Source organism: Wolffia australiana, chromosome 17, assembly GCF_029677425.1.
Source record: "Wolffia australiana isolate 7733 chromosome 17, ASM2967742v1".
Lineage (NCBI taxonomy): Eukaryota > Viridiplantae > Streptophyta > Magnoliopsida > Alismatales > Araceae > Wolffia > Wolffia australiana.
In genome coordinates, this window is record NC_135851.1 from 1,614,732 (window position 1) to 1,642,482 (window position 27,751).

At 48.2% G+C, this 27,751-nt stretch overlaps 1 protein-coding gene across 3 annotated transcripts; it reads left to right on the forward strand.

Moving 5' to 3' along the window:
- The first annotated feature begins 39 nt into the window (after positions 1-39).
- SCY2 (SecY protein transport family protein) lies at positions 40-27,569 on the forward strand. 3 transcript variants are annotated; one of them, XM_078588848.1, is made up of 14 exons: positions 40-191; positions 2,111-2,590; positions 3,501-3,589; positions 4,735-4,814; positions 4,913-5,002; positions 7,458-7,549; positions 8,532-8,615; positions 17,488-17,629; positions 18,143-18,259; positions 18,352-18,481; positions 25,630-25,753; positions 27,051-27,157; positions 27,233-27,335; positions 27,462-27,569. In XM_078588848.1, exons 1-13 carry the CDS (start codon positions 119-121, stop codon positions 27,320-27,322), a joined length of 1,698 nt encoding a protein of 565 aa, XP_078444974.1. In that variant the 5' UTR covers positions 40-118; the 3' UTR covers positions 27,323-27,335; positions 27,462-27,569. The 3 variants fall into 3 exon arrangements, with proteins under 3 accessions (XP_078444974.1, XP_078444976.1, XP_078444975.1); XM_078588850.1 differs by lacking the exon at positions 18,143-18,259; XM_078588849.1 differs by having other exon boundaries at positions 27,233-27,557.
- Positions 27,570-27,751: the final 182 nt, after the last annotated feature.

Consider the following 27,751-nt stretch of genomic DNA (forward strand, 5'->3'; position numbering starts at 1 on the left):
AGCCTGGCCCAATAAAATGAGGTTTGGGTTGGCCCAGTAAGGGGCGAGGTTTATAAGGGCGAGCGGTTATCTTCGGGGGAGTGGCGAGGTTTTATGGGCTGTTTGAAGCTGTTGGTTGATGGCGACGCGGCCGAGCTGTGGAGCTGTGGAACAGTTCTCCGTCCGAGGTCGGCCATGGCCGTGCTCCAGAGGTCAGCGCCATCTTCTCCTTCTCCTTCTTTCCGATTCTTCTTCTTCTATTTCTTCTCGCTGATTCTTCTTCTTCTTCTTCTTCTTCCTGATTCTTCTTCTTCTTCTTCTCGCTGATTCTTGCTTATTCTTCTTCTTCTTCTTCTCGCTGATTCTTGCTGATTCTTCTTCTTCTTCTTCTCGCTGATTCTTGCTGATTCTTCTTCTTCTTCTTCTCGCTGATTCTTGCTGATTCTTCTCCTTCTTCTCGCTGATTCTTCTTCTTCTTCTTCTTCTTCTCGCTGATTCTTCTTCTTCCTGATTCTTCTTCTTCTTCTTCTCGCTGATTCTTCTTCTTACTGATTCTTCTTCTTATTATTCTTCTTACTGATTCTTCTTCTTATTATTCTTCTTACTGATTCTTCTTCTTCTTCTTCTTACTGATTCTTCTTCTTTCTCTTCTTGCCGATTCTTCTTCTTTCTCTTCTTGCCGATTCTTCTTCTTCTTCTTCTTCTTCTTACTGATTCTTCTTCTTTCTCTTACTGATTCTTCTTCTTTCTCTTACTGATTCTTCTTCTTCTTCTTCTTCTTACTGATTCTTCTTCTTTCTCTTCTTGCCGATTCTTCTTCTTCTTCTTCTTCTTCTTACTGATTCTTCTTCTTCTTCTTCTTCTTACTGATTCTTCTTCTTTCTCTTCTTGCCGATTCTTCTTCTTCTTCTTCTTCTTACTGATTCTTCTTCTTTCTCTTCTTGCTGATTCTTCTTCTTCTTCTTCTGCTGCTGCTGCTGCTGCTTCCCCTTCTTACTGATTCGTCGTCTTCTTCTTCTGCTTCCTCTTCTTACTGATTCATCGTCTTCTTCTTCTGCTTCCTCTTCTTACTGATTCGTCGTCTTCTTCTTCTGCTTCCTCTTCTTATTGATTCGTCGTCTTCTTCTTCCACTTCTGCTTCCTCTTCTTACTGATGCTTCTTCTTCTTCTTACTGATTCTTCTTCTTCTTCTTCTTCTTCTTCTTCTTCTTCTTCTTCTTCCTCTTCTTACTGATGCTCCTTCTTTCTGATTCTTTTTATTCTTCTTATTCTTGTGCTTCCTCTTCTCAACGATTCTTCTTTTTCTTCTTTCTGATTCTTTTTATTCTTCTTATTCTTGTGCTTCCTCTTCTCAACGATTCTTCTTTTTCTTCTTTCTGATTCTTCTTATTCTTCGGCGTCCTCTTCTTACTGATTCTTCTTATTTATTTGTCTTCTTCTTCTTCTCCTGCTGCTGCTGCCTCTGATTCTGCTTCTTCTGCTTACTGATCTTCTGCTTCTTCTTTCTTTTTCTTCTTCTTATCCTTCTTATTTATTTTCCTTCTGCTTTTTCTTCCGCTTGTTATTCCGCTTCCTCTTCTTCTGATTCTGATTCTGCTGCTTCCTCTTCCTCTTCTTCTTATGATTATTATGCTTCTGCTTCTTCTTCTCGTTTTTTTTTTCCACTTGCTTCTTATTCTTCTTATTCCACTTGCTTCTCGTTTATTTCCACAGCTTAAAGTCTTCTTTTTTATCTGTTTTCATCATCTCGATTGCTACTTCTGCAATACTCTCGAGCTGTGGAACCCAAGTGTTCATAGCCGGGGCCTGGCCCGGGATGGAGGGGCACCCAACATATTTCAACAAGGAAAGAAATTTCATGGAAATGAAATAGAATAGAGGGGCATTTCGAGGATGAATTAACAATATATAAATTCTATCTTATACTCTCTCCTCTCAGCTAGCAATTTCCTCATCAAGGTCTGATCTGATGAAAAACATTTACCAATGTTCACGTTGTTCCATGTCTTGAAGATTGAATTATGAGTTTTTCTTGATTACTAAGAGATTACTTGTTGTTACAAAGCACCTAGTGGGGATGAAACATTCTGATCCAAGGTTAGTTAAATGTATCTGTCTTTCTTCCTATTAGGTGGACTTCTCGGAGCCCACTCGGCCAGGAAGATGAAATGGCGGTCCTCGGAGAGTTTTAATTCTATTATTTATCAGCAAAGAGGTTTGATTCTTCCAACGGATCGTATCCTTGGCCGGAATGGCAGGATATTTGTTCAATGCTCCTCAAATGGATCTTCAATCTCCCTTTCGAGCCCTTCTCCAGATGCTGATCTTACTGTCACGAATTTGAATCCGCTCACCAGACCTGAAGAAAAAGATGATGATGAATTTAAGGCGGCAAAGTTGAGATTTCATAACAGGTTCTTGGTGTTTGCTCGCATTGGATCTGTGATCAATGAGATGGCCGAGTCTTTCTTTAAGAGCGAGATCAGGAGAAGGCTGTTTGTGACAGCTTTGCTAATTCTAGTCAGCCGAATTGGGTATTTTGTTCCTCTGCCCGGTTTTGATAGACGCCTAATCCCCCAGGATTACCTAACATTTGCCTCCGGATCCATGGGTAATCGATTTTTTGATGACATTGTTGACTCATTTGTTTCAGAAATTCAAAAATACTTGATATTGTTGATCATTCTTTTTTTAAAGAATCATCCTGTCTTTTTCAAGATATGTTTTCTGGAAAAATCAAGATCTGCTCCTTCTTGCTATGTGATTTCTCTTTGCTCCTACACCTTTAATTGATCTTTAACAGTTTTTGAATGGTTGATTCTGTGCAAGTTTTTTCCGGAATCTTTTTTTTTTAAAAATTAATTTATCATTTTGTGTATGTTATCCAAGGTCTTTGAGCTTAAAAATAAGGCCGGCTGGTCCTTGGGTGCGGCATTGGTTTGTCAAATTAGTTTCATCTGGTATTTGATTAATATTTGATCTATTCATTTTTTTTTGATAAAATATATTTGATCAATTCATTGTTTATGTATTTATTTTCTAATTTTCTGGTCTGCGTAGAACATATATATCTGACAGTATCTTATTATTCAAAAAAGAAAAATCTGACAGTATCCTTTTCAAAATCAGTCGTGCAAATTTATGGTTTTTCAAGCAGTAAAGCTGTGATCGAATTATACTCCATGTTTCACGTCAAAACAATTTTCAGGTGTTGTTTGCGAGTATTTCTTTTCAAGTTTAATCTCTGGTGTTTTATAATCTTCCTCAATGATATTGATCAGAGAGTCAACCACCGGTGCGTGACCTCTTGAAAAATCGGATTCATGAGTCTAACTTCTGATTTGTGGATTCGAAAGTACCAAATATGAAATATCACAACTCTGCTGAAACTGATTCTTCTACCCACAGAATATATATTTGAGCGAAGAGAGAAAGATTGGTCACTGATCTGTGCTTATTTTTTCTGTCTTTTTCCCTCAGTTCTTGCTCACTTTCAGTTTATGATTTCAATACTTTTCCAGATGAGCTTGGTGATTTCTCCGCTGAGATGAAGTTATCTTTTTTCCAACTCGGTATCAGTCCACAAATTGGAGCGTCCATCGTCATGCAGGCATGGCTTTTTTTTCACTATCCGAGTGTCTCATTTCTTCGTTAATTATGAATAACTACCTCGAATATCCTTTACAGTTTTTCTAGTACTTAAATATTTAATTCAACTACATATCACTTTGCTTCTCTGTAGTTAAAACACCGTCCTGTACCCCTCAATGTGCAGGGACTGAGTATCGTCTTGCTATATGGTTTGAAGCGTCTCTTTCAACATGCATATGCAGTTTAGGAATTATATTTATTTTCTTTGGTAGAAAATGTTTACCAAAGAAATCATTTGAAGTGCTGGAAAGGCACTCTGAGTCGATCTCTGTGCGTCTTTCGTCAGAAAGTTTCTGATAGAGACCTCGGTTGGATCTGCATTAGGGAATGATGTTGGAATTGTTGAGAGAGAGAAGAAATATTTTAATGATAACAATGGTTAGAGGCTTGGATTAGTCGGTGCCCACCGGAAGGATCTCCCTGCAGATTCCACTACTTCTCGTCTGCGCTCCCAAGGGGGGATACTTGTATGTCAAGGGAACTATCCAAAGCTAAATGACATAAATACCCCTGAATGGGGGTTGGGGCCTGATAGGATACCAAGCTCCACGTGGGGGCATTCTCGTCACTTTATTATGCTTTCTCTCTCTTTATGTTAACTTTAAATAGCACAGCCCTCCTTGGAGGAGGGCAGACTGGCATTTGGTTATGAAGGATTAGTGGTTTCTCTCCTCCTCTCGTCTCTCCTACGTCCACGCGTCTTCTCCCTCCACGGTCCCCGTCCCTGCGACCGTCTCCTCCTCACCGCATCTCCAGGCGGCTCGTCCTCGGCCGATCCCTACCTCCTCTGCTCGGCCCTCCCCTACCCTTCCCGTTTCACCTCGCAACCCCGGGAATTCCCTTCTCGTCTCACCTTCTTCCACCTTCAGATACAGACCTCGACCAAGGTCCCTATCAGGGCTCTTAGCAATTTGTTATGAAAGAATCGATGCTTATGAAATTTTTACTTTTTGTTTACTTTTTAGGCTCTGCTTTTCTATTGCGGCATCAATACCCAGCCCAAACATGAAGTTCTGCCTCCCATTAATTTTTATTCCGCAATCAACTACAATAAGATGTCTTTATCATCCTTCTGTAATAAAAGGGAAAAGGTTCATGTTGTAGGTGCTTTGTCATATAGTTCCATCTTTGGTTAAGCTGCGGAAAGAAGGATTAGATGCCCAAGAGAAAATCAAAGGCTATATGTGAGTTCACTTATTAGCTTTCGCTCTCTGAGGTCAGTACTTAGTGCATTTTCAATACAATGACCGTTATTTCTGACTTTCCTGTGTGTTCTCTTCAGATGGTGGCTGTCATTGGGTTTTGCAATGCTTGAATCCTTGATTGTTGCATACTCTTCACTCCCATATTCAATATATGCCGCTAGCTACAGGTATGCTTTCCATGTGGTTTTTTATTTCTGGAACCGGTGATGGTGATCATGATACATAGTGATACGCCGAGTTTGAACTAGCCAAACTTTTATGCTTGTCTTTCATTTTGTTCTCAGTGACATTTCAAAATCTTTTCGATGAAGGATAGGCTGTGAACTCTATGTTTGCGCACATAGCTACTACTCACAGCATCATTGAACTCATATGAACCACTCTTACAATCTTGCTCGGATGTTGTTTGCATCTTCACATGAGAAACTAAAATCTTGGGAATCATGTCAAAGAGTCTAGTGTTGTTTTTCGCCACGTTTTATCCATTTTTGTTCTCCATGAAAAATGCTGACATCTATGGATTTAAAGGCTTGCTCTATGATGATATATTTGTTTTCATGAGAGACATGATTAAGGAAGCATTTTTTTCTCTCAGTTCTCTGCGTTTAGAAAACCCAAAACATTTAGGAGATTCCTGTGGTACATATCTGTCAGGTGCTCTCCCTCCCACTATCCTGCCCTGGTGTATCAGTGGACAGGAAGACACAAAATGGCATACGGTGCGCTTCCATTAAGAAATATGGTTTATACAGTGTTTATGTAAACCATACTGCCTCCCCAAAAGAGGCCAGACTTCCTGAAAATTTTCAATCGCATCCCTTCGTTTGAAAATAACCTCATTCTGATGCAGGCGTATTGCTCAGAGCACCACGAAGGCTGGTCCGCACTCTTACTGCACTGCCATTAGAGTGTCCTAGAATGCCTCCGTTGATGAGACATCCAACCCTGTTATATTGGCCTATCAACTTTGATATTGGCCTTTATCCACTGAACCATCTTCTTCACGTTAAAATCAATAGGGGTGTTGGAAGGCTTACACTCAAGCATCCTGGTTTCTTTTCCCTGATCTAACACATACTTGTGAGGAATGACAAGAACATCTGGGCCAGAGTATAAAACTTCAATTCTCAGAAAATACTTCATCTTACTGAGTGACTTAATGCCAACAAAATGTGACAGTTAGGGCGCAAGGCTTTCTAACTCAGACTCATCATTGACTGTGATTATTTCTTTTGAAGACAGATGTGGTAGATCACACTAAATCAGTGACCCTCCCGATGTGATAAATAAATATGGTCATTAAGTACGCATAAGACCTAAAGGGACCGGCCCGCACCCTGGCGGCAGTTCTTTAAACCATGAAGAGGCAAGACTCGCCACTACTTGTACACCAGCGTTCATCCATGCTTTCTTTCTGTGAAGATGGCCTCATTTCTATGCAGCCATATTGCCCATAGCACCTCAAAGAGTTGACCATTTACCTATCCCAAGACGTCTTAGCCCTTTCAAGAATGGTGACTCCCCTTGGACTCCTTTGACTTCTCCTCCCAACTGAGGCTCCTGCCATAACTGTCCTGCAGCAGACGAGTGACTAGATCATCCTGAGGATTCATGAGCCTTTCCACCCACTTGGACAGTAGAGCCTTGTTCATGATTTGTAGGTGTAGAACCCCCAAGCCCCCTTCTTTGGCTGGCCGACACACACTGTTCCATGCCACCAGTGAATTTCCTGGGCTTTGTTCCGACCCAGATCCCCTCCAAAAGAACCTTCTCATAAGGCCTTCCAATCTCTTACGGATTCCAGCTGGCATCTTGTTTACAGAGAGGTAGAATATCTGTATAGCTGAGAGTACCGATCACAAAGATATCAGTCGGCCCCCCCCTGATAGCACTCTCGTTTGCCATCCCTCCAACCGCCTTTCCACCTTTTCAATAACCGGTTGCCAATCTGTTTTTGTCGTCCTCTCCCTCATCAATGGTAAGCCCAAGTTGGTCAAGTAGACTCTCCTTATGTGATTACCATTTCTGCTCCTCGTCGCAGACATTCTGGCAGGTTGGAGAAGAAACACTTAATAGAAGGTAGAAAATGCTGATCTTGAATCTTCTGAATTCTGCAGCTAGTAGTCAGACCTCTGATACCGCGTCAGCACTCCCCCTTCTATTATCCTGGCGCTGTGAGTTGGGAGAGGAGAGCCAAAGCAGCACGAGGTTCTTTCGAATAAGATTGGTTTTAAATAGTTGTTTTAGAAAAAAAATGGACCTGACCCATAAGGGTATTTGTAAAATATTGGAAATATTAAAAAATGATGAAATAAAAGGCAAACAAAACGGAAATAAGTGGACATCTGCTGATAGTATCTTATATTTTTGATACCTTGATGGAAAAATGTTGTTGTAATAGTCCAAGTACAAAAATTCCTGAAAAATTAGGCCAATATTTTTCAGATGAATCTTTGTAGAAAACACGTGCATCCATTTTCCATTATCTTCTTTACTTTTTTTCTTTGCTTCAAAACGGCTAATGTGACTGCTCCGTTGCTATTTTAATTTGTGAAAATCGCGTACAGTGTGGAATATAGGTTGCGTTTTTACCCCTTATTTATCTTGTCTTTTTTCTACCAGATTGAGACATGTGGCTGTAACCAGTGGCCTTTTGGTTCTTGGTGCAATGACTATGACCTGGATTTGTGACACTATATCTGAATCTGGTTTTGGTACGACATTTCTCTTTTTTTACATTTTCTCTGTACTCTTTCTCTTGTGTCGAGAACACACTGAATTAGATTTACCTTGTATAATGTCAAATAAAAGTTTCTCGGGCAATCCACTTCGGACTCCTTTTTTGTGTCTCTGTCAAGGGAGACACATGAACGTTTCATTTTGTTGTGTGCACCAGGGAATTATTAAGGATTTTATTGGCCTTGTGCCATAGTTTGGCCTCCAGGACATGTTGTGAATTACAATTGTTCTGCAGAATCCTCTGTGTCGTCTGAAATAAGACTTTCAATGCAAATGGACAATCCATTTTCTTCAATTCTGTAAGTTTCCACTGGTATACCATGTCAATAACGGGGACACTCAAGTCCCACGTTCGGTGATCAAGGAAAAAAAATTGCTTCTTGTAGTTGTATAATGATAAGAGCCTTTGGAGAATTTATCAGAAAAAACGCAAAGGAGCTCATGTGGGCTCACAGGATTGGGCCCAAGTAACTGTTGGGATAGTCCAATCCGATAGGCCTATGGAACCTATGTCTCTCTTGCTTTTGGTTTTCGCTAGTACCCTGTAAAGACCAATAGTGTTTGCTTAAGAAGTTCTTCATGGTTTCTCTATCTCTGGGTTGCATTCGACCAGGAGGTGCCCTGCTGCATCTGGCAGGGCGAAATATCTCGCCATTTCTCTTCTTTCATCTCTCTTCTCTGATCTCTCTCTCTTGTAGGGTTCTATCGTGGGACCTTATTGTATTATTTGGTATATTATTGTCTTTTGCAAACTCTAACTTGGTATTGTTGGCCTCTGTTGACGGACTGATGGAGTAAACCCTCAAGAGGGAATTTATTTTTTACCAAACTGTTTCTTCAAAATGTTTTTTTACCAAATAGTTGTTTTAATCTGATTTTCTTATATTCTTGCCTTGTGATCAAAGTTAAGTTTAGAGTTATGGTGACAGTCCTTCTTTCCTCTCTCTTTTTTGACAGGACATGGATCATCGTTGATTATTTGCGCTGGTATCTTGACTGGCTACACAGATACTCTTTATAAGATGTTTTCCCATCTTACAGGTCTGCAGCATTTGACTTTTCAGAAATTGCTTTCCTTGTTGGATATTTTTTTTGAAGAAAAAAGGGAAGATCACCTGAGAATGGTGATCAATCTGATGCTCTTTGTTGATTGTACTGATTTCTTTGAGAGAAGAGTCTGAAGATGGAGCAAGAGGTTTGAAACAACAAAAGAGAACCTTACTTCCATATGCAATAACAGTACACATGTAAGTAGCCGCTTATAACGGCTAGTTTAACGGCTAGTAACGGCTAGTTTTGACTAGCCGTTACTTACCCGATAATGGGCCTACCCGATATGGGTAAGTAACCCGATCGGGTAGTGGGCTTAGTAACCCAATACAAAACTGCTTATTTTAGCTTATGCAAAATAATATTTTTACATATATTCAACACTCTTAAAATAGGGAACCGATTTATACACATGATGACCGGAATGGCCCGCCCTTCCCTTTGAAACCAGTATGCGACAAGACTCTCCACGTAATGAATAATGCTGTTCGTCAAGGCCGTCCTCCCCTTAAAAACCACCTCATTATAGTGCTGCCATTCCGTCTTCCTCCTGCATCTGCATTCCCTGATAAGAGGAGATGCTTTCGTCAAGGCCATAGAAGGCCTCATAAGAGGAAACATTCACCCATGGTATTTGCTGTGATGTCCTTTCCTTGGTGGGAGTTTTATCTTTATTGTTGGTGTGTGAAACTCCTCTTAAACTCCTACGGATATTAGGATATATTTATCAATTTATTGAAAATGTATGAACAGCAGTGAGCTTGACAGTGGACAATCAGCTCGATGACAGATGGCATGACACCGACAGCGCATGAGCTCAACGGTGGTTGGTGAGCTTGACAGCAGACGATGGAGGAATCTGATGACGGTCGACGTGAGCCCACAGATGCTTCAACCATGGAGCCCGACAACGGATGGTGTCAGCATGGGAGCAGGCAGAAAAAGGAGCTTGACAGCAGTGGGAGATTGATACACTCCCTGAGTATCAATGGCAAAATCGTGCTATTTGAATATAAAAATCCAGAAGAAATCTGGGAATACAGTGTCTCTTGAAGATAAGATGAGAATCGGAAGTAGATCTCGATGGCTCCTCCTCCAGGAGAAGCTCCTTCTCGACCTCGTGGCGGTTCTTCCTCACTGGCGAACTCCTCCCTCCAGATCAGCAGGCGAATTCCACTCCTGCTGCTCCAGCCTCCTCGACCTCTAACCGTCAAGCCTTGATTTCAATAAAATGTTATATGACATACCTGAATGAGTCGTTCTTGTTTATAGGGATGACTTGTCTGGTCAACAGTCCGTTGACCAGATCTGTGTCTTCTCCTCTGATATTTCTTGGAATAAAGTCTATCAGAGATCAACAGGGGGAGCTCAACAGTGGAGGGAGCTTGATGCGCTCGCCGATGATAGGGCAACAGTGAACTCGAGTGTGGTCAGGTTGACTGCGGACGGCTGATGGTGCTTGACACTCTTGCTGACAGTGAGTGTGACGGCATACTTTGTTGCTTAAGGAATTTGACGGGGGGAAATCAACGGAGGTGGGCGTGAGCTTGCCGGCAGAGGGTGCTTGATGCTCTTGTTGACTTTGGGTGGCTGCTACTCAGGCTGAGACTTGTGATGTGAGCCTTAAGGAAGAACCTATTTCCAGATACTTCGTCAGAGTGTGCTATGTACTGGGGGTGAAGGAGACTGTTCATCTGTTCTTTGAGTGTCCCTTCCGTTCTGATGGTTTGGGATGGATGATACTTCAGAAGAGGCATTCTGGGCCTTTCTCTGGGGTGGAACATTCAGAAGGGATGCAGAGTGGGGAATTGATACGATCCTTGATCTAGGCTCGTATCGGAAGGAGTGGAGGACGAGGCGAGGTAGAACTTCCCGGGGTAGGGAGGAGAAACGGGAAGGATTCGAGAGGAGGCCGAGCAGAGGAGGTAGGGATCGGCCGGGGACGAGCCGCCTGAAGACGCGGTGAGGCAGAGGTGATCACGAGAACGGGGATCGCAGTGGGAGACGGAGCGTGGACTGTGAAACCCTAGAAGGGTTGAGGGAGAGGAGAAGATCCTAGATTGAAGGAGGAAGAAGATAATGACATAAGGACCCAAAGGGGTACATAGAGGGTATTTATACCCTAGGAGAGTAAGTAGGAGAGAGAGTACATAATAGGGAAGAAGTCCACACTAACACCCCCCCGCAAGCGAAGTATGGATGTCGTCCATGCCGAGCTTGGACACCGCACGTTGAAGCAGGGGCCGGGACAGTCCTTTGGTGAGGACATCCGCGGCTTGATCCGCGGAGGCAACAAAGTCAAGGTCGAAGATGCCTTCGTCCATCCGCTCCTTGAAGAAGTAGCGGTTGCGCTCCATGTGCTTGATCTTTCCCTGCTGGCCAGGGTTCTGGGCCAACGCAATCGCCGACTTGTTGTCGCAGTAGAAATGGATCGGGCCGGAGTACTCCACCCGAAGGTCATGGAGAATGCCGTAGATCCATTGGCCCTCAGAGGCCCCATCGGCGAGTGCCCGGTACTCGGCTTCAGCACTGGAGCGGGACACCTTGTCCTGCTTGCTGCTCTTCCACGTGACAAGACTGCCAAACAGAAAAATGCAGTACCCAGTCGTGGAGCGATAATCCACAATCGAACCGGCGAAATCAGCGTCGGTGTACACCTTCACTGTCCGATCCGTACTCCGTGGGAAGAGCAATCCCTTCCCGGGGCAACCTTTAAGGTACGCAAGTACCCGATATGCTGCCTGGCGATGGATCTCCCGCGGTGAGTGCATAAACTGGCTGAGAAGATTGACGGCGAAGCTGATATCCGGTCTGGTGTCGTCAAATAGGAGTTTCCCCACCAGCTGCTGATACTGGAAGGAATTCACCACAGGCGAGTCGTCCCCTGCACCCAACTTCACGTTTGGGTCAATGGGAGTACTCACTGGCGCACACTCCGTCATGCCCGCAAGGGCCAGCAAGTCAACGGCGTACTTCTGCTGAGACACAAAGATGCCCCGGGGGGCGTATGCCACCTCAAGGCCGAGGAAGTAGCGGAGAGGCCCAAGGGCCTTAACCTCGAACTCCTTGGCCAGAGCAATACCAAGGCGAGTCGCCTCTGCAGAATCGGAGCCGGTGATAAGAATATCGTCAACATATACAGCCAGGATGGAGACGCCGGCGGGAGAATGGCGGAAGAACAGCGACGCGCGCCGTTGCTCTGGGTGTAGCCTCGGTCTTCATCACGGAAGAGAACCGTCCGAACCACATCCGCGGAGACTGCTTGAGTCCATAAAGAGACTTCCGCAGTCGGCAGACGGTGCCAGGAGGGCCGAGGGCATACCCCGGAGGTGGCTGCATGTAAACTTCTTCCGTCAAGTCGCCATGGAGAAAAGCGTTCTTCACGTCGAACTGTCGGATACCCCAGTGGAAGTGAGCAGCCACTGCCAAGATAAGACGGACGGTGTCCATCTTCGCCACGGGTGAGAATGTCTCGAAGTAGTCCACGCCGTAGGACTGAGTGAACCCTCGGGCCACGAGACGCGACTTGTAGCGCTCGAGGGTGCCATCAGCATGATGTTTCTTGGTGTGAATCCACTTGCAACCCACCGCCCGCTTGCCAGGAGGGAGTGGGACAACATCCCAAGTGTGGTTCTTGAGCAGGGACTGCATCTCCTCGTCCATCGCCGCTTTCCAATGAGGAGAAGCGATAGCATCGGCTAGGCGGCGTGGAATGGGGTCCGACTCGATGCGAGTGAGAAACAGCCGGTAGGAAGTACTCAGCCGGTCGAAGGAGATATAGTGGGACAGGGGATAGCGCGGAGTGCGGGTGCACTCGCGTACCCCCTTCCGAAGGGCGATAGGCCATCCCAACTGATCGTCATCATCGGGAGGAGACAGGGAAGGATCGTCCGATGGTAGAGCGGAAGCGAGTGGAGACGGAGACTCCTCGGGGAATGGAGAAGAATCCGCAGGAGGGAGAGAGGGCGACTCCCCAAGAGGTGTGGATGACGACACACCGGGTGAGGAGCCGCGGGGAGGGAGGTGTCGGTAGGGGCGGAACCGCTAACGGGGTAGGCGAGGGTGGCAAGGATGCCGGGAGGGGTAAGGGGGAAGTGGAGGAGTGCTCCGACGACCCCGTAGGAGAAGAAGCCACTGGAATGGAAGGCCGATCAAGTGGGGGAGAAACAATGGAGGAGGGCAAGGGAGCAGTGGGCGCAATAGGAAACGGCTCTAAGTGGGGAGCGCAAGAGCCTCATCCAAGAGGCGGGATGAGGGGTCACGAAATAGGACTCATGTTCGGCAAAGGTGACGTTTGCGAGATGAAATACCTCCGAGAAGGTGGGTGATAACACCGGTAGCCTTTTTGAAGGGAGGCATAACCCACAAACACGCACCGGAGGGCACGAGCGTCGAGCTTCGTGCGGGAAGGAGACGTGTCATGCACATAGGCAGTGCAGCCGAAGACGCGAGAGCAGGCGGTCCGAAGAGGCACGCCGGGAAGGCCTCAATCATCCGATCAAAGGGGACTGTGGAACCCCAAGATATCGGAGAGAATGCGGTTGACGAGTTGCGTGCTCGTTAACACCGCATCACCCCAATACGACCAGGGTACCTGGTAGTTCAGCAAGAGTGTCCGGGCCGTGGAGGTGACATAGCCAATGCGACGCTCAGCCATGCCGTTCTGCTCCGGGGTCGCCACACACGAGGATTCATGAAGAATACCCCGTTCGGCAAAGGAGGTGACGTTATCGGCATTGGCGAATTCGCGGTCGTTGTCGGACCGGAATCGCTGAATGCCGCGGCCGAACTGAGTCTGGACGACGGCACAGAAGTGACGGATGGAGGCAGGAACCTCAGATTTCGCCGCCAGCAGGTAGGTCCACGTGTAGCGGTCGCCTCATCGGCGAGAATCAAAAATAGCGATGGCCCTTTAGGCTCGCCTGTGGGGCCGGTCCCCAAACAACACTATGAACGCGGAAAAACGGCGTCGAGCTGTGGCACACAGACGGAGAAAACGTGGATCGTCGATGCTTGGCGAACTGCCAAGCTTCGCAAACAACGGTCTGTAGGTCTAGTCCAGTACACAACGACGGCGAAATAAACGCTTCAAAGTGGAAAGCGGAGGATGACCCAGGCGCTGATGAGCCAACTGGAGCCGTGCGGCGCTGCTCAAATCAACGGACGGAGGCTACGGTACCAAGAAGCACTGCGGCGGCCCCCATCGTCCAACAGCAGCAGCCCATTCTCGCGTCTAATGGCTGTAGTCCGCCCCCTTGTCAGAAAGGAACATGCCGTCAGGTTGGAGGTGAAACGAACAAAAACTGAATCAACCAGGCGCTGCGGTGACATGAGGACGGCTCGCAGGTCGGGGCGTGAAGGGCGTTGCGGACAACACCGAGGCCGTCAACATAGACTGCCCGATACCAGCCACGCGGAGACGTCCACCACCGGCCGTGAGAACGTCGACTCCCACTATGCCTCTCGTAGGATACAAACCGGTCGTTGAACGGGTCATGTGATCGGTAGCCCCGAATCAAGCACCCAGGTTGTATCCGAGACCAGAGGTGAGTGGAGAGCCGTATGACCACAGTACCACTGATCAGACACCGGAGAGATGCGCACGAAACCGCCAAAATGGGCGGAAGACTGGGACTGCATGGCGGCCAGCTGCTCGCGGAGAAGGGCCACATCAGCCTGAAGCTGATCCATGGGTGACGTGGAGGACGGAGTGGCTGCGACCATGGCCTTCGGTCGGCTGCCTTCTTCTTCTCGTTATCTAACTTGCGGCGCGGCAGAAAGCGACTGCGGTGGCGGGCTTGTTGCAGTAGTTGCATACCACTGCGGAGGGCGGATCGGAAGTAGAGGCGGAAGAGGAAGTGGAGGAGGAAGTCGATGGCGAGTGAGAAGAGCCGTCGAGTCGGGAGAGGGCTCGACGGAAGCCTGCTGCAGCTGGAAGTGACTTTCCTCCTCCTGGAGTTCCTTGACGAGATCATCGATTGACGGAGTCCTTCGCGTCGATGGAGGCGCGACGGCGAATGTCATCGTATTCTTTGTTGAGGCCGTTTAGGAATCCCAGGAGCCGGATGCGGAGTGTATTCTGATAGGACACGGAAGCCGGGTCATCCGTTGGCAGGTAGTAGTCAACTTCCTCCCACAGCTTCTTGTGGGCCAAGGCATAGTCCGAAATGGACAATTGGCCTTGACGGAGGTTTTGGGCGCTGGACAAGGCTAAACAGGCGCCAGTTGTCGCCATCACGGCCACAGTAGGCAGCGGCCTGGTCCCAAAAACCCTTCACAGTCGTCCGGTGCGGGAACTTGTCACGGAACTCGGGAGCAAGAGTGTGAATGTACAGCCAGCCCATGATAAAATTTTCCTCGGCTTCCCATGCCGCGAAGTGTGGATGGGTCGGCGGTAGCGGTCCGGCTATGCAGTGTTTGAACAATTGGCGCGCCTTGAGGGTGGTCTCGATGTACCGACGCCAGTTAAGGATGTTCGGGCCGCGGAGAAGGGTCGACTCCGGGACCATCGGGAGAGGATGGACCACCTTGTGCGACAGCGGTTCCCGCTGAAAATCAGCGTCGGAAAAATCACTAGCAGGCGTCGGCACTAGCGGGGCCACTGTGGTGCTGGCATTGCCGGAGACGGGAGGGTCAACACTGTCGTCCGCCATCAGGCAGGCAGTTGACTGTCAGGGGTCCGCTCGGGGCTGGCTGCTCAGGCAGTTCCGCGGTCGGGGCTGCTCGGGCTGCTGGACCGTGCAGGTCTGGCTGCTCGGGCGGCTGGTCCTCTCGGGTCTGGCGGCTCGGGCGGCTGGTCCGCTCGGATCGGCTGCTCGGGCTGCGGGACCGTGCAGGGCTGGCGGCTCGGGCGGCTGGTCCGCGCGGGGCGGGCGGCTCGGGCGGCTGGTCCGCTCGGGGCTAGCAGCTCGGGCGGCTGGTCCGCTCGGATCGGCTGCTCGGGCGGCTGGTCCGCGCGGAAGCGACTGGTCCGCTCGGGCTGCTGGACCGTGCAGGGCTGGCGGCTCGGGCGGCTGGTCCGCTCGGGGCTGGCTGCTCGGGCGGCTGGTCCGCTCGGAACTGGCGGCTCGGGCGGCTGGTCCGCTGGGCTGCTGCTCGGGCGGCTGGTCCGCTCGGATCTGGCGGCTCGGGCGGCGGTTCCGCGGTGGGAGACGGTCTTCGGCAAAAACGGTGGTCGTCGGTGGAACCAGGGTCGATTCTGCAGGAAGTTAGGGTTTCCCTTCCTGCAGATTCGAACAGGGCTTTGGTTCACCGGAGTTCCGCCGGGATTAGGGTGATGTCAAGCCCTATACTCAGATGCCCAAGGGCTCTGATACCATGTGAAACCCTAGAAGGGTTGAGGGAGAGGAGAAGATCCTAGATTGAAGGAGGAAGAAGATAATGACATAAGGACCCAAAGGGGTACATAGAGGGTATTTATACCCTAGGAGAGTAAGTAGGAGAGAGAGTACATAATAGGGAAGAAGTCCACACTAACATGGACGTAAGAAGAGAGGAGAGGACAGGGAAAACCAACGTTCACTTAAGGACCAACTTCCAGTCTGCCCTCCCAGAAGGAGGGCTGTGCTATTTAAAGGAACATAAAGATAAACAAGTTGAGAATGCCCCCCCATGGAAACCTATCAGGAATCCTCTTCACGATGCTATGGGCCATTTAGGTACATCCTAGTTTACTCATTTTCAAGGCGAGAATGGCTTTGTTTTGTGGGGAAAGGTTTGTCCATGCTGGTTTTGGTGTGTGTGAATGAATGAGAGGGACCAGTTTGGTCCGCACAATTCTTGTTTTTTTCAATATCGGGTTGATTACAGATCTTCTTTTTTCCTTTCAAAAAGGGAAAAAATCCATGGATGGAAGATACCTCTCTGTAATCTGGTTATAAGATCTTGTCCCAACAATGTGAGTACCTGATTGGCTCACTTACATACAATTGAAATGTAACAGAAACACAATGCATCTTCTTACAGAACGTGCTTTTTACACGAGGAAAAGAGAGACGATGGATCTAGAAGGAGAGGCTCATTGATCCAGAAGTAGCCGGCTGAAGATCTAGTTTAGGTAATCATATGCAGGCAGGGGATGACAGACTTTGCCTTGGGTGAAGATCTGTTCTTTGCGTCTCTCTGAAGAGGCTAGGTCTATGTAAAAGGTAAAAAACAAAAGAATAATAGAGAATGTGGCATGTGTCAACTGAGGATCACGTTACAGTAAATAAAGTGCCTAAGTGCAAAGGTGTGAAACCAGGGTAAATAAGAGGCTATACCTCATTCAAAGAGGGATATGACATTTCTTGAAGTGGTTGCTGCGGCAACTGGGATGGAGCACAGGAGATCCTCCCAATCCAGAGGGTGCATTGGCTAATGCAGAATTGCTTCCAAATTTCTCTTCGTTGTTCATCACTTCTGACTTGTTCTCTCTGCAATTTCTATATGTTCTCATTCTGATTTGACCTTACAATGTTCTTCAAAATATCAGATTTCCAATTCATGCCCCTCATAAGTAAAATGGACATTTACACCATTTTACTAAAAAATCTTGCAAGGCGTTGTAGATTGTATCAAAAAAGAATCCATTCTAGTTGGTAGGGTGGAAATTTCTAGACCGGGTATCAGATTGTGGAGAAGAAGAAGACACAGAGGCAGAACGAGAAATACACGCATAATGATTTCATTTAGGTCAAAGCATATGTACATGGTTTACTGGGCCATAGTGCGCAGCCTAATATGATGATATAACGGCTAGTACATCAAATAGAGTTTTTATTATGACGCCTTTTTTTAAGTTTGAATGCCAAAGTTTTCTGATTTGCGCAATATTGATTTGGAGGATATTCAGTGGTCCTTAATGTTGTTGGGTTCGGTCCAGGTAGTGGTATCAGTTCTTTGTATTACATCCTCGCCATTGTGGGGGTCTTCACGATCGTCACAATGTGGGCGGTGGTGGTGACAGAAGGCTGCCGTAAGGTCAAACTGCAGTACTATGCCTTCAAATTAGCATCAAATTCAAGGTACTGTGTAACACTGCAGTTCTACGGTTTAGTTCTACTGTATATTTCTCTCATTTTTTTAAATTAAAAAATATATATTTCTCTACTTTTTAATTACTTCTAAGGACCTCGGATTGGTTGATATCACTATCTGGAAAATTGGTGATTTGATGTGAACATGTTTCACCCACCTTCTGTGTTTTTTCTCATTTTTTGATCATGGAAATTTCTAATGATGAACGTAACATAAGTAGGAAGGTTATGAAAAATGGATTCTTCAAGAAGTAAATTCCAATGATCATTGATGAAGTTATCAAATAAAGATTATCCTAAAAAGCCCAAACTAAACGATTGATTTATTCACATTACGATTATTACTGATAGGACGGAGATATATGTTTTACATTTGGTAGAAAGAGAATGAGATTTCACTCACTCACTTGAGTCTGATTCCATCTCACATAATTATTCATTCTTCACTCGCTTTTTATGCTGACACTAGTTTTTTTTTTCTTGTTTTTTTTAAATTCATAGAAATCGGTCACCCGTTTCCGAGGTTGAGCCGTATATACCCTTCAACATCAATCCCACCGGCATGCAACCTGTTCTTACGACTACATATTTGCTTGCTTTTCCTAGCATTTTAGCTGGGTAATCACTTTACCATAATTTGTGCATTTGTTGTTTGCAAAGTGGTCCTTGCTTTGATTTATCTATTTGACGATGGTCATTTCCTATGGCAGTATTCTTGGATCAAGATTTTGGGAAAATGTGAGGGATATTCTGAACCCGGAGACTTCCCTAGGTGCAGAGCCCTGGGTATTCTATGCAATTTACGCCTTCTTCGTCTTTCTGTTCAACATCTTCGACATTGTAAGTGTATCTAGTTCATTCATTTGAAATATAATTTGTAAATCTATTTCTTCCCTGTATTAGAACATTCGATATCTTCGACATTTTAGCCCATCAGGGGCACTTTAGCGCTTAAAATAGATTGCTTACTTTTATCTATAAATACATGTAGCCCTCCTTTTAGGTGGGCAGTCAAGAATTATAGTAAGATCTGTTGTGGAAGAAAAGAGGAAGATAATGACATACACATAACTGAGTACATAGGTGGGTATGTATACCCTAAGAGAGAGAAGGATAGATGGGCTAATGGGCTTATAGAATGGGGCCCATTAGCCCATAGTAGCTAGTCTCTCACTAACACCCCCCAGCAAGCGAAGTATGGATATCTTCCATGCCGAGCTTGGAGACGGCACGTTGAAGAAGTGGGCGGGAGAGGCCCTTAGTGAGGACGTCCGCTGCCTGGTCGGCGGAGGCAACAAAATCAAGGTCAAAGATCCCTTCGTCGACTCACTCCTTGAAGAAGTAGCGGTTGCGCTCCATGTGCTTGATACGTCCCTGTTGTCCAGGGTTCTTGGCCAACGCGATCGTCGACTTGTTGTCGCAGTAGAAGTGAATCGGGCCGGCGTACTCCACGCGGAGATCGTGAAGGATGCCATAGATCCACTGGCCCTCGGAGGCCCCATCGGCGGTCGCGCGGTACTCGGCCGGCACTAGAACGGGACACTTTGTCCTGCTTGCTGCTTTTCCAGCTGACAAGACTGCCAAAACAAGCGTGCAGTAGCCCGTGGTAGATCGATGATCCACAACGGAACCGGCGAAGTCAGCATCAGTGTATACTTTGGCGGTCCGGTCAGTACTGCGAGGAAGAGCAGGCCCTTGCCGGGCAGCCCTTCAGTGCGCAAGAACCCGGTGGACGGCCTGACGGTGAACCTCCGGGAGAATGCATAAACTGACTGAGCAAGTTGGCGCGAAGCGTGTCAGGCAGTGTGCATCAAGTAGAGGAGTTTCCCCACCAGTTGCTGATACCTGTGGGAATTGTCAGTGGTGAATCCTCCTTTGCCCAACTTGAGCGTTGGGATCAATGGGAGTGCTCACGGCGCTGTCGGTCATCCCAGTCAGTGCTAGTAAGTCGACGGTGTATTTCTGCTGTGAGGCGAAGATCCCACGAGGAGAGTAGGCCACCTCGAGACCAAGGAAGTAGCGAAGAAGGCTGAGGGCCTTGATCTCAAACTCCATAGCCAAGGCGGCGCTCAGGCGGACAGCTTCAGCAGCATCAGACCCCGTGATGAGGATGTCGTCGACGTACACGGCAAGAATGGAGATCCCGGTCGGGCTGTGACGGAAGAAGAGGGAGGCGTCTCCATTACTCTGAGTGTACCCTTCGGTCTTCAGAACGGAGGAGAACCGCCCAAACCACATGCGCGGAGACTGCTTGAGTCCATAGAGAGACTTCTGCAGGCGGCACACGTGACCGGGGGGGCCGAGAGAATAGCCCGGCGGCTGCTGCATGTACACCTCTTCCGTCAGATCGCCATGCAAGAAGGCATTCTTGACGTCGAACTGGCGGATGGTCCAGTGGAAATGGGCCGCAAGAGCCAAAAGAAGACGGACAGTCTCCATCTTCGCCACTGGTGAGAACGGCTCGAAGTAGTCTACGCCATAGGACTGAGTGAACCCCCGAGCCACAAGCCGAGACTTGAGGCATTCGAGAGTACTGTCCGCATGATGCTTCTTGGCGTGGATCCACTTGCAGTCCACAGCCCTCTTGCCAGGGGGAAGTGGAACGACGTCCCACGTGTGGTTCTTGAGGAGAGACTGCATCTCCTCATCCATCGCCGCTTTCCAAGGAGGAGAGGCGAGAGCATCGGCTAGCGGCGAGGACAGGATCGGACTCGATGCGGGAAAGAAATAACCGGTAGGGAGGACTCAACTGGTCAAAGGAGATAAAATGAGAGAGAGGGTATAGGGAGGCCTTAGTGCACTGACGGACCCCTTTCCGTAGAGCAATAGGCCATCCCAACTGATCGTCACCATCGACAGAAGGACGAGCGGAAGCAAGGGGGAACTCCCCGGGAGGAGCAGGAGATGACACACCGGACGAGGAGTGTATGTCGGCGGTAGGAGGGGAAGATGAGTTGGATGGAGACGAGGGCTGGTCACGGACGAGTGACAAGGGCGACTCACTGGGAGGGGACGAGGATGGTGAACCGGAGACCAATGGGAGAGGAGGAGTTGCCAAGGGGGGAGGGGCAGGAAACGAAGACGAAGTGGAGGACACGTCCAAGGACCCCGCAGGGGGAACTGAGGAAGAGGAGGCAAGGGGAGAGAGATCATGGAGGGAGGAGGGTGGAGTGGTGGTGGTAGACTCCACGATCAGACGGGGCCCCAAGGGGGGGGCCGAAGGAGCCTCATCCGGCGGAAGGCGTGATGAGGTAGAACAGTCCCCAAAGTAGGGTTCATGCTCGGCAAAGGTGACGTTTGCCGAGGTGAAGAAACGCCGAGAGGGCGGATGGTAACACCGATACCCATTTTGGAGGGAAGAGTAACCCACGAACACGCACCTGAGGGCGCGAGCATCAAGCTTTGTGCGCGTCGGAGAAGAGTCATGGACGTAGGCCGTGCAGCCGAAGATACGAGGCAAGAGCCCTGTCCTCAGGGAAGCATCCGGGAAGGCCGCAGTCATCCGGTACAAGGGGCTGGAGAACTCCAGGAGCGGGGTGGGGATACGGTTAACGAGATGAGTACTCGTCAAAACCGCATCGCCCCAAAAACGCCTAGGCGCCTTCGAGTCCAACAGCAACGTGCGCGCTGTCGAGGTAACATAGCCGATCCGCCGCTCAGCCATGCCATTCTGCTCGGGGGTGGCCACACAGGAGGACTCGTGGAGAATGCCCCGGTCGGCAAAGAAAGAGTCGAGGTCAGCGTTGAAGAAGTCCCGAGCATTGTCGGACCTAAAACGTTAGATGCCGCGACCGAACTGCGTCTGGAGCATGGTGCAAAAATGTCGAACATTTTGCGCAACCTCCGACTTCGCAGTCAGAAGGTAAACCCACGTATAGCGGGTAGCTTCGTCCACAAAGAGTAGGAAGTAGTGATGCCCCTTCAGACTGGGCTGTGGGGCGGCCCCATACATCACTGTGGGCGCGGAACAGCGGGTCGTAGTGTGAGACGGAGAGGAAGCAAAGGAGCATCTACGATGCTTGGCCAACTGACAAGCTTCACAAATCACAGTCTTGAGGTCCACGCCCAAACATAACGACGGAAACAAACGCTGTAAAGTAGAGAAAGGTGGGTGTCCAAGACGCTGATGCTCCATCAGAAGACGACCCCGACACTGCTCAGCCACCGAGAGTAGAGTCCGGTGCACCATGAAGCACTGGGAGCGGCCTCCGTCATCCAGCAGCAGCAGTCCATTCTCCCGCCTATTCGGTGTAGTCCGGCCCACCTTGTCAGACAGAAACATACCGTCAGGCCTGAGGTGGAATGAACAGGAGACGACATCAACTAAACGCTGTGGAGACATAAGAACTGCCCGCAGGTCGGGAACATGCAGGACGTTGTGGACCACACCAAGACCGTCCTCATAGACTGCCCCGATGCCAGCCACACGAAGACGTCCACCCCCTGCCGTGAGAACAGTACGACCACCCTGATGCCGCTCGTAGGACACAAACCGGGCATTACTCGGAGTCATATGTTCGGTGGCCCCCGAGTCAAGGACCCAAGTAGTATCGGAGACGACAGGAGAGTGAAAAGCCGTATGACCACAGTACCATTCATCGGAAGGGGAAGGAGTGGAAGACGCACCAAAACCACCGAAGTAAGCCGTGGATGGATTCTGCAGGGCTGCCATCTGGTCACAAAGTCGGGCCAAATCTGCCTGGAGCTGATCCATGGTCACTGAGGAGGCGCTGGCGGAGGATGAGTCAGACTGGGCCACCATGGCCTTGCCGTCGGCGGCCTCTTTCTTCTTTCTCCAATCATTCAGGCGCTTCTTGCACTTGTTCTTCCCGCGGCCCGGTTTGCCGCAATATGAGCAAACCGCCGTCCCAGCTGGTGGAGCAGCGGATGTGGGCGTAGGGAGGATCGCCGTGGGCTTGCCGTCGGAAGAAAGTGCAGACGCGGTGGGGGCAGAAAGCAGGGCGGTCGACTCGCCCGGAGGACCGGAGGAGGGAGTCCCATGGAGGAGAAAGTGACTTTCCTCCTCTTGGAGCTCCTTCACCAATTCCTCAAGAGCAGGTGGACCTTCTTTGCGGTGCAAAGCACGACGACGGACGTCATCATACTCGCAGTTCAGGCCGCTGAGGAAGCCCATGATCCGCAAGAGGAGCACATTCTGGTACGTCTTCGACGTCGGATCGTCGGGTGGAAGATAATAGTCCACCTCATCCCACATCTTCTTGTGGGCAAGTGCATATTCAGAGATGGTCAGCGTCCCCTGACGGAGATTGCTGGCCTGACATGCAAGAGCATAAAGGCGCCACCAGTCGTTGTCCCGGCCACAGAAGGAGCGCGCCTGATCCCAGAATCCTTTTACCGTTTTCTGATGCGGAAACCGGTCGCGGAAGTCGGGAGCCAGGGTGTACGCATACAGCCAGCCGAGGACGAACTGGTCCTCAACGTCCCACACCGCATGGTGTGGGTGGTCGACTGTAAGGGGCTCTTCAGTGCAGTGCTTGAAGAGCTGACGTGCCTTCAGGGCGGTTTCGACAAAGCGCATCCACTGAAGGAGATTCGGGCCCCGTAGGAGTGTCACCTACGGGACCGATGGGAGCGGATGAGCCACCTTGTAGGACAAGGGCCTCTCGGCGAAGTCAGTCTCAGTGAACGGCATGTTGGTTTCGGTGGCGGCAGCTGGCTGCGGCGCGTGCACGCTGCTGCTGTTGCTGCGGCGCGTGCACGCTGCTGCTGTTGCTGCGGCGTGCGGCTGCTGAGTACTGCTGCCCAGGCGCGTGGCGGTGGCGGTTGCGGCGTGGGCGCGCTGCGGCTGGCGGCTGCGGCGCGGCGCTAGGGCGGCGCGGCGTGTGCGCTGCGGCTGGCGGCTGCGGCGGCGTGTCGCGCGGCTGGCGGCTGGCGGCTGCGGCGCGGCGCTGCGGCTAGGGCTGCGGCGCGTGCGCGCAGCGGCTGGCGGCTGCGGCGTGGCGCGCTGCGCTGCGGCTAGGCTGCGGCGTGCGTGCAGCGGCTGGCGGCTGCAGCGCGGTGCGCTGCGGCTAGGGCTATGGCGCGGCGCTGCGGCTAGGGCTGCAGCGCGTGCGCGCGGCGGCTGGCGGCTGCGGCGCGGCGTGCGGCGTCTGGCGGCTGCGCCGCGGGCGTCGCGGCGGCTGCGGGCTGCGGCACGTCGCGCGCTGCGGGCTGCGCTGCCGCGCAGCGGCGGCGGCGGGCGGCTGCGCTTGCGCGCGGCGGTGGCTGGCTGCTGCGCTTGCGCACGGCGGCGGCAGCTGCTGCTGCAAGAGCGGCAGCGGCGATGTGCGGGCCATGTCAAACCCTAGGTGAGGAGCTCTGGAGCTCTGATACCATGTTGTGGAAGAGAAGAGGAAGATAATGACATACACATAACTGAGTACACAGGTGGGTATATATACCCTAAGGGAGAGAAGGATAGATGGGCTAATGGGCTTATAGAATAGGGCCCATTAGCCCATAGTAGCTAGTCTCTCACTAACAAGATCACCTGAAAAGATGATCAACATTCTTATGTTGATCTCTTGACTCATTTTACATCAGAATGTTGATCATCTTTGATCGTCTCGCCGGATCTTCAGCCGATTGGTTCTCTTCTAGTCTCCTACAATCCCCCCCTCCCACTGTGATTGTCAATCCCTCGCTGCGTCTTCAGGTGGCTCATCCCCGGTCAATCCTCGGATCCTCCGTTCGAATCCTCCGATAATTCGTGTTCTTAGACATGATTGTTCTTTGTTCTGTTATTTTGTTTTCCAAAAACGAACAAAATTCGCACAATTGCACAAATTTGCACATTCACACAAAACTAGAACAAAATTCACATGAAGCGAACAAAAGAACCGCACACGGGTCTGTGCGATGTTCAGTTTGAATTTGTTTTTGTTCTGTTCGGAAAACAGAACAGAACGAACAATTCGCACAAACTCACACAAAAAGAACAGAATGACCATGTCTAGTGTTCTACTCTCTGACGATGGGACCATCTACCTCGCATCTCCTCTTTCCCATCAATGTTCCTCTCGTAGCCTTAAATATTTCAAAAAAAAAACTTCTTGAACCATGTCTATTTTTGTGCTGTTTCTGGAAGGCTTCTTCCTGTGTAAGGCTAGTAGACATGAGAAGCTGAACCTGACCAAATATTCAATTCTGACCCACGGAACTATAGTGCAGGGACGCGGCCGGGACGAAAAAATCGTCCCGTCCGAGGATATGGACGAATTTCGGGACGAAAATTCGTCCCTCGGACCAACGGACGGGATGGTTTTCGTCCCGTGGGATGGAAAAACCGTCCGTCCGGAGGTCTTGGACGATGGACGGACAGATGTGGACGAAAAACCGCCGGATACACATCCGATGGTTGAGATCTCGTCACGTGGCCTCGCTATGACAATTTGCATCAAGGTCCCTGTATTTTTTCGCGCGTGCAAACTGACGCCACTCAGAATTAATTGTACATATGTCCTTTTGCATTCTCTCTCCTCCATATTTCCCTTTAAAAACTTGAAAAAAATCTATATTAATATTTTAAAAATATAAAATGTGTTTTTTCCGTCCGGGACGAGGGCTGGGATAAAAATTCATCCTGGGAGGACTGGACGGGGGGAAAACCGTCCCAGTATGATTGGACGGGTCGGTTTTTTTATCGTTGGATGAAAAACCGTCCCGTCCTTCGTCCCTGACATCGGAGGGAACGAAATTCGTCCCGCCCCGTCGATCGTCCACGTCTGGGACGATCCGGAACTATACTCGGAATGGAAAGGGAACGGAACGGCTTATAGCTTCCGTTCCGCCACGTCTCGTTCTGTTCCATCATCCAACAGCAAGCCCTGTGACGAGTAGCTGAATGGAAACCCGTTCAATCCCAGACCGTTGTCGGCCATCCATTCACAAGCCTTACTCCTGAGGAAACATCTGAATGAGTTCAATAAATCGGACTACGTGCCATTTTTGTTCTAGAATTTGACCCTTATTTCTATCTTTTCTCTCAGGCAAATCTTCCCAAGGAGATTTCGGATTATTTGACTAAAATGGGCGCCAGGATACCGAACGTCAAACCAGGAAAAGCAACGATCGAGTACCTTAGAATGGTTCAAGCTTCAACGCGCTTCTGGGGTATATATATGTGCACACGTTTCTTTCTTCCCCAAAGATCAGATTTAGGGTTTGACGTCGATGATGACAATGACAATAATGATAATGATGCATGGTCGTCTGTCTTAATTATCCAGTTTCCATGATCTGTCATGGTCACCATCATCTGTTGGTGGATGACACGTTGTCATCATGTTTTCTGGAGACATTATCCTCATTTTTCCATTATTTTCCCACCTAGGATCGAGCATTTAATCATGCCATAATCATTGTCATTGAAATCCTTCCGTTGAATTCATCATCTTCATTGTTATTTGTCATTTGTCATCATCATAATTAACTAGTTTCTAAGAGCTGCCATCATAATCTACCAGTTGTATTTGTCATCATCATCATCACCGTCATCGTCACCATCATCATCATCATAGTTATCTTGTTTCCAAAAGCCATCACTATCATCCATCAGTCGATGACAATTTGTCATCGTCATTGCCATCTCATTTTTAAGAGACTTCGTCGTCATCCACTGGTTTCTAATATCACTGGTTTAATCAAGCTATTATCATTGCCATCATCGTTTGAATTCATCGTCATTTTTCCCAGCCACTGATGGATGAGGATGACAGGTGGACGATGACGATGATGATGATGAAACATCGTCATAATTATCCAGTTTCCATGATCCATCATGGTCACCGTCGTCTGTTGGTGGATGACTCGTTGGCATCATCGTTGTCATCCTGTTTTATGGAGATGTCCTCCTCATTGTCCATAACTTTCTAAGCTCAGATGGAGCATTTAATTTAATTTTTTTTTGAAAAGTAAGATGGAGCATTTAATCATGCCATAATTATTGTCATCGTCATTGAAATCCATCAGTTGAATTCTTCGTCATCATTATTATTTGTCCTCATCATTGTTAACTAGTTTCCAAGAGCTGCCATCATAATCTACCAGTTGTATTTGTCATCATCATTGTCATCGTCATCATAGTTATGTTGTTTCCAAAACCCATCACCATCATCCATCGGTCGATGACAATTTGTCATCGTCATTGCCATCTCATTTTCAAGAGACTTTGTCGTCATCCACTGGTTTCCAATATCAGATAAAGCATTTAGTTATGGCATTATCATTGTTGAATTCATCATCATTCTTCCCAGCCACAGATGGATGATGATGACCATGATGATGGCGAACTCGTCCTCGTCCATCTTCCCTAATGTGATTCGTGATTACTATCCTAAATAGGAAAAATACAAAAAATGGAAAAAAAATGAATATATTCAAAATTTAACTTTTTTAATGAATTATTTAGGGGGACTTCTGCTGAGTTTTCTTGCTACTTCATCGATCGTGCTGGACTACCACTTGCGTAAAATCAACCAAGGGTTTTCTATTGGCTTTACATCTGTTCTTATCATTGTAAGTTTTATTTTTTTATTTATTATTTATTATCCATCAAGTTATCTATTTAAGTGGTTTCTATTTTTTACCCAGGTTGGTTCTATCATTGAACTTAGGAGATCATATCAGGCATACAATGTAATGCCCTCCTTGAACAAGATTTTGCGCAGATACGGCGCTTAGAAGTATTATTCGGGTAAATTAAAATTTTGCCGTTTCTATTTTATTGATTTTCATATTACTTAATAGGTTTTTTTAACCTTTTTCATGTTTGCATTTATTCCATGTTTTTTTTCATTCCTTTTGCGTTTTGTCGATACAGGAATGGAATCAGAACTATGAACAAAACAGAAGATGTAAGATTTAAATGTCCTGTTTGTATAGATTTCAAAAATGAGTAATATTCTATATTGATTTAGTTAATTGTTAATTTATGTCTGTTCACTCGTGATTTTTTGAAACTTGGACTAACATTTATCTAAACTTAACAAAATACATATTTCTACACCCCGTTCCCCCTTTATTCCACTTTGAATGTTTATAAAATAAATCTATAGGACTCCAATATAGATCACTCTCTTATTTATTGGCATTTACTTTGTGAATTCAATA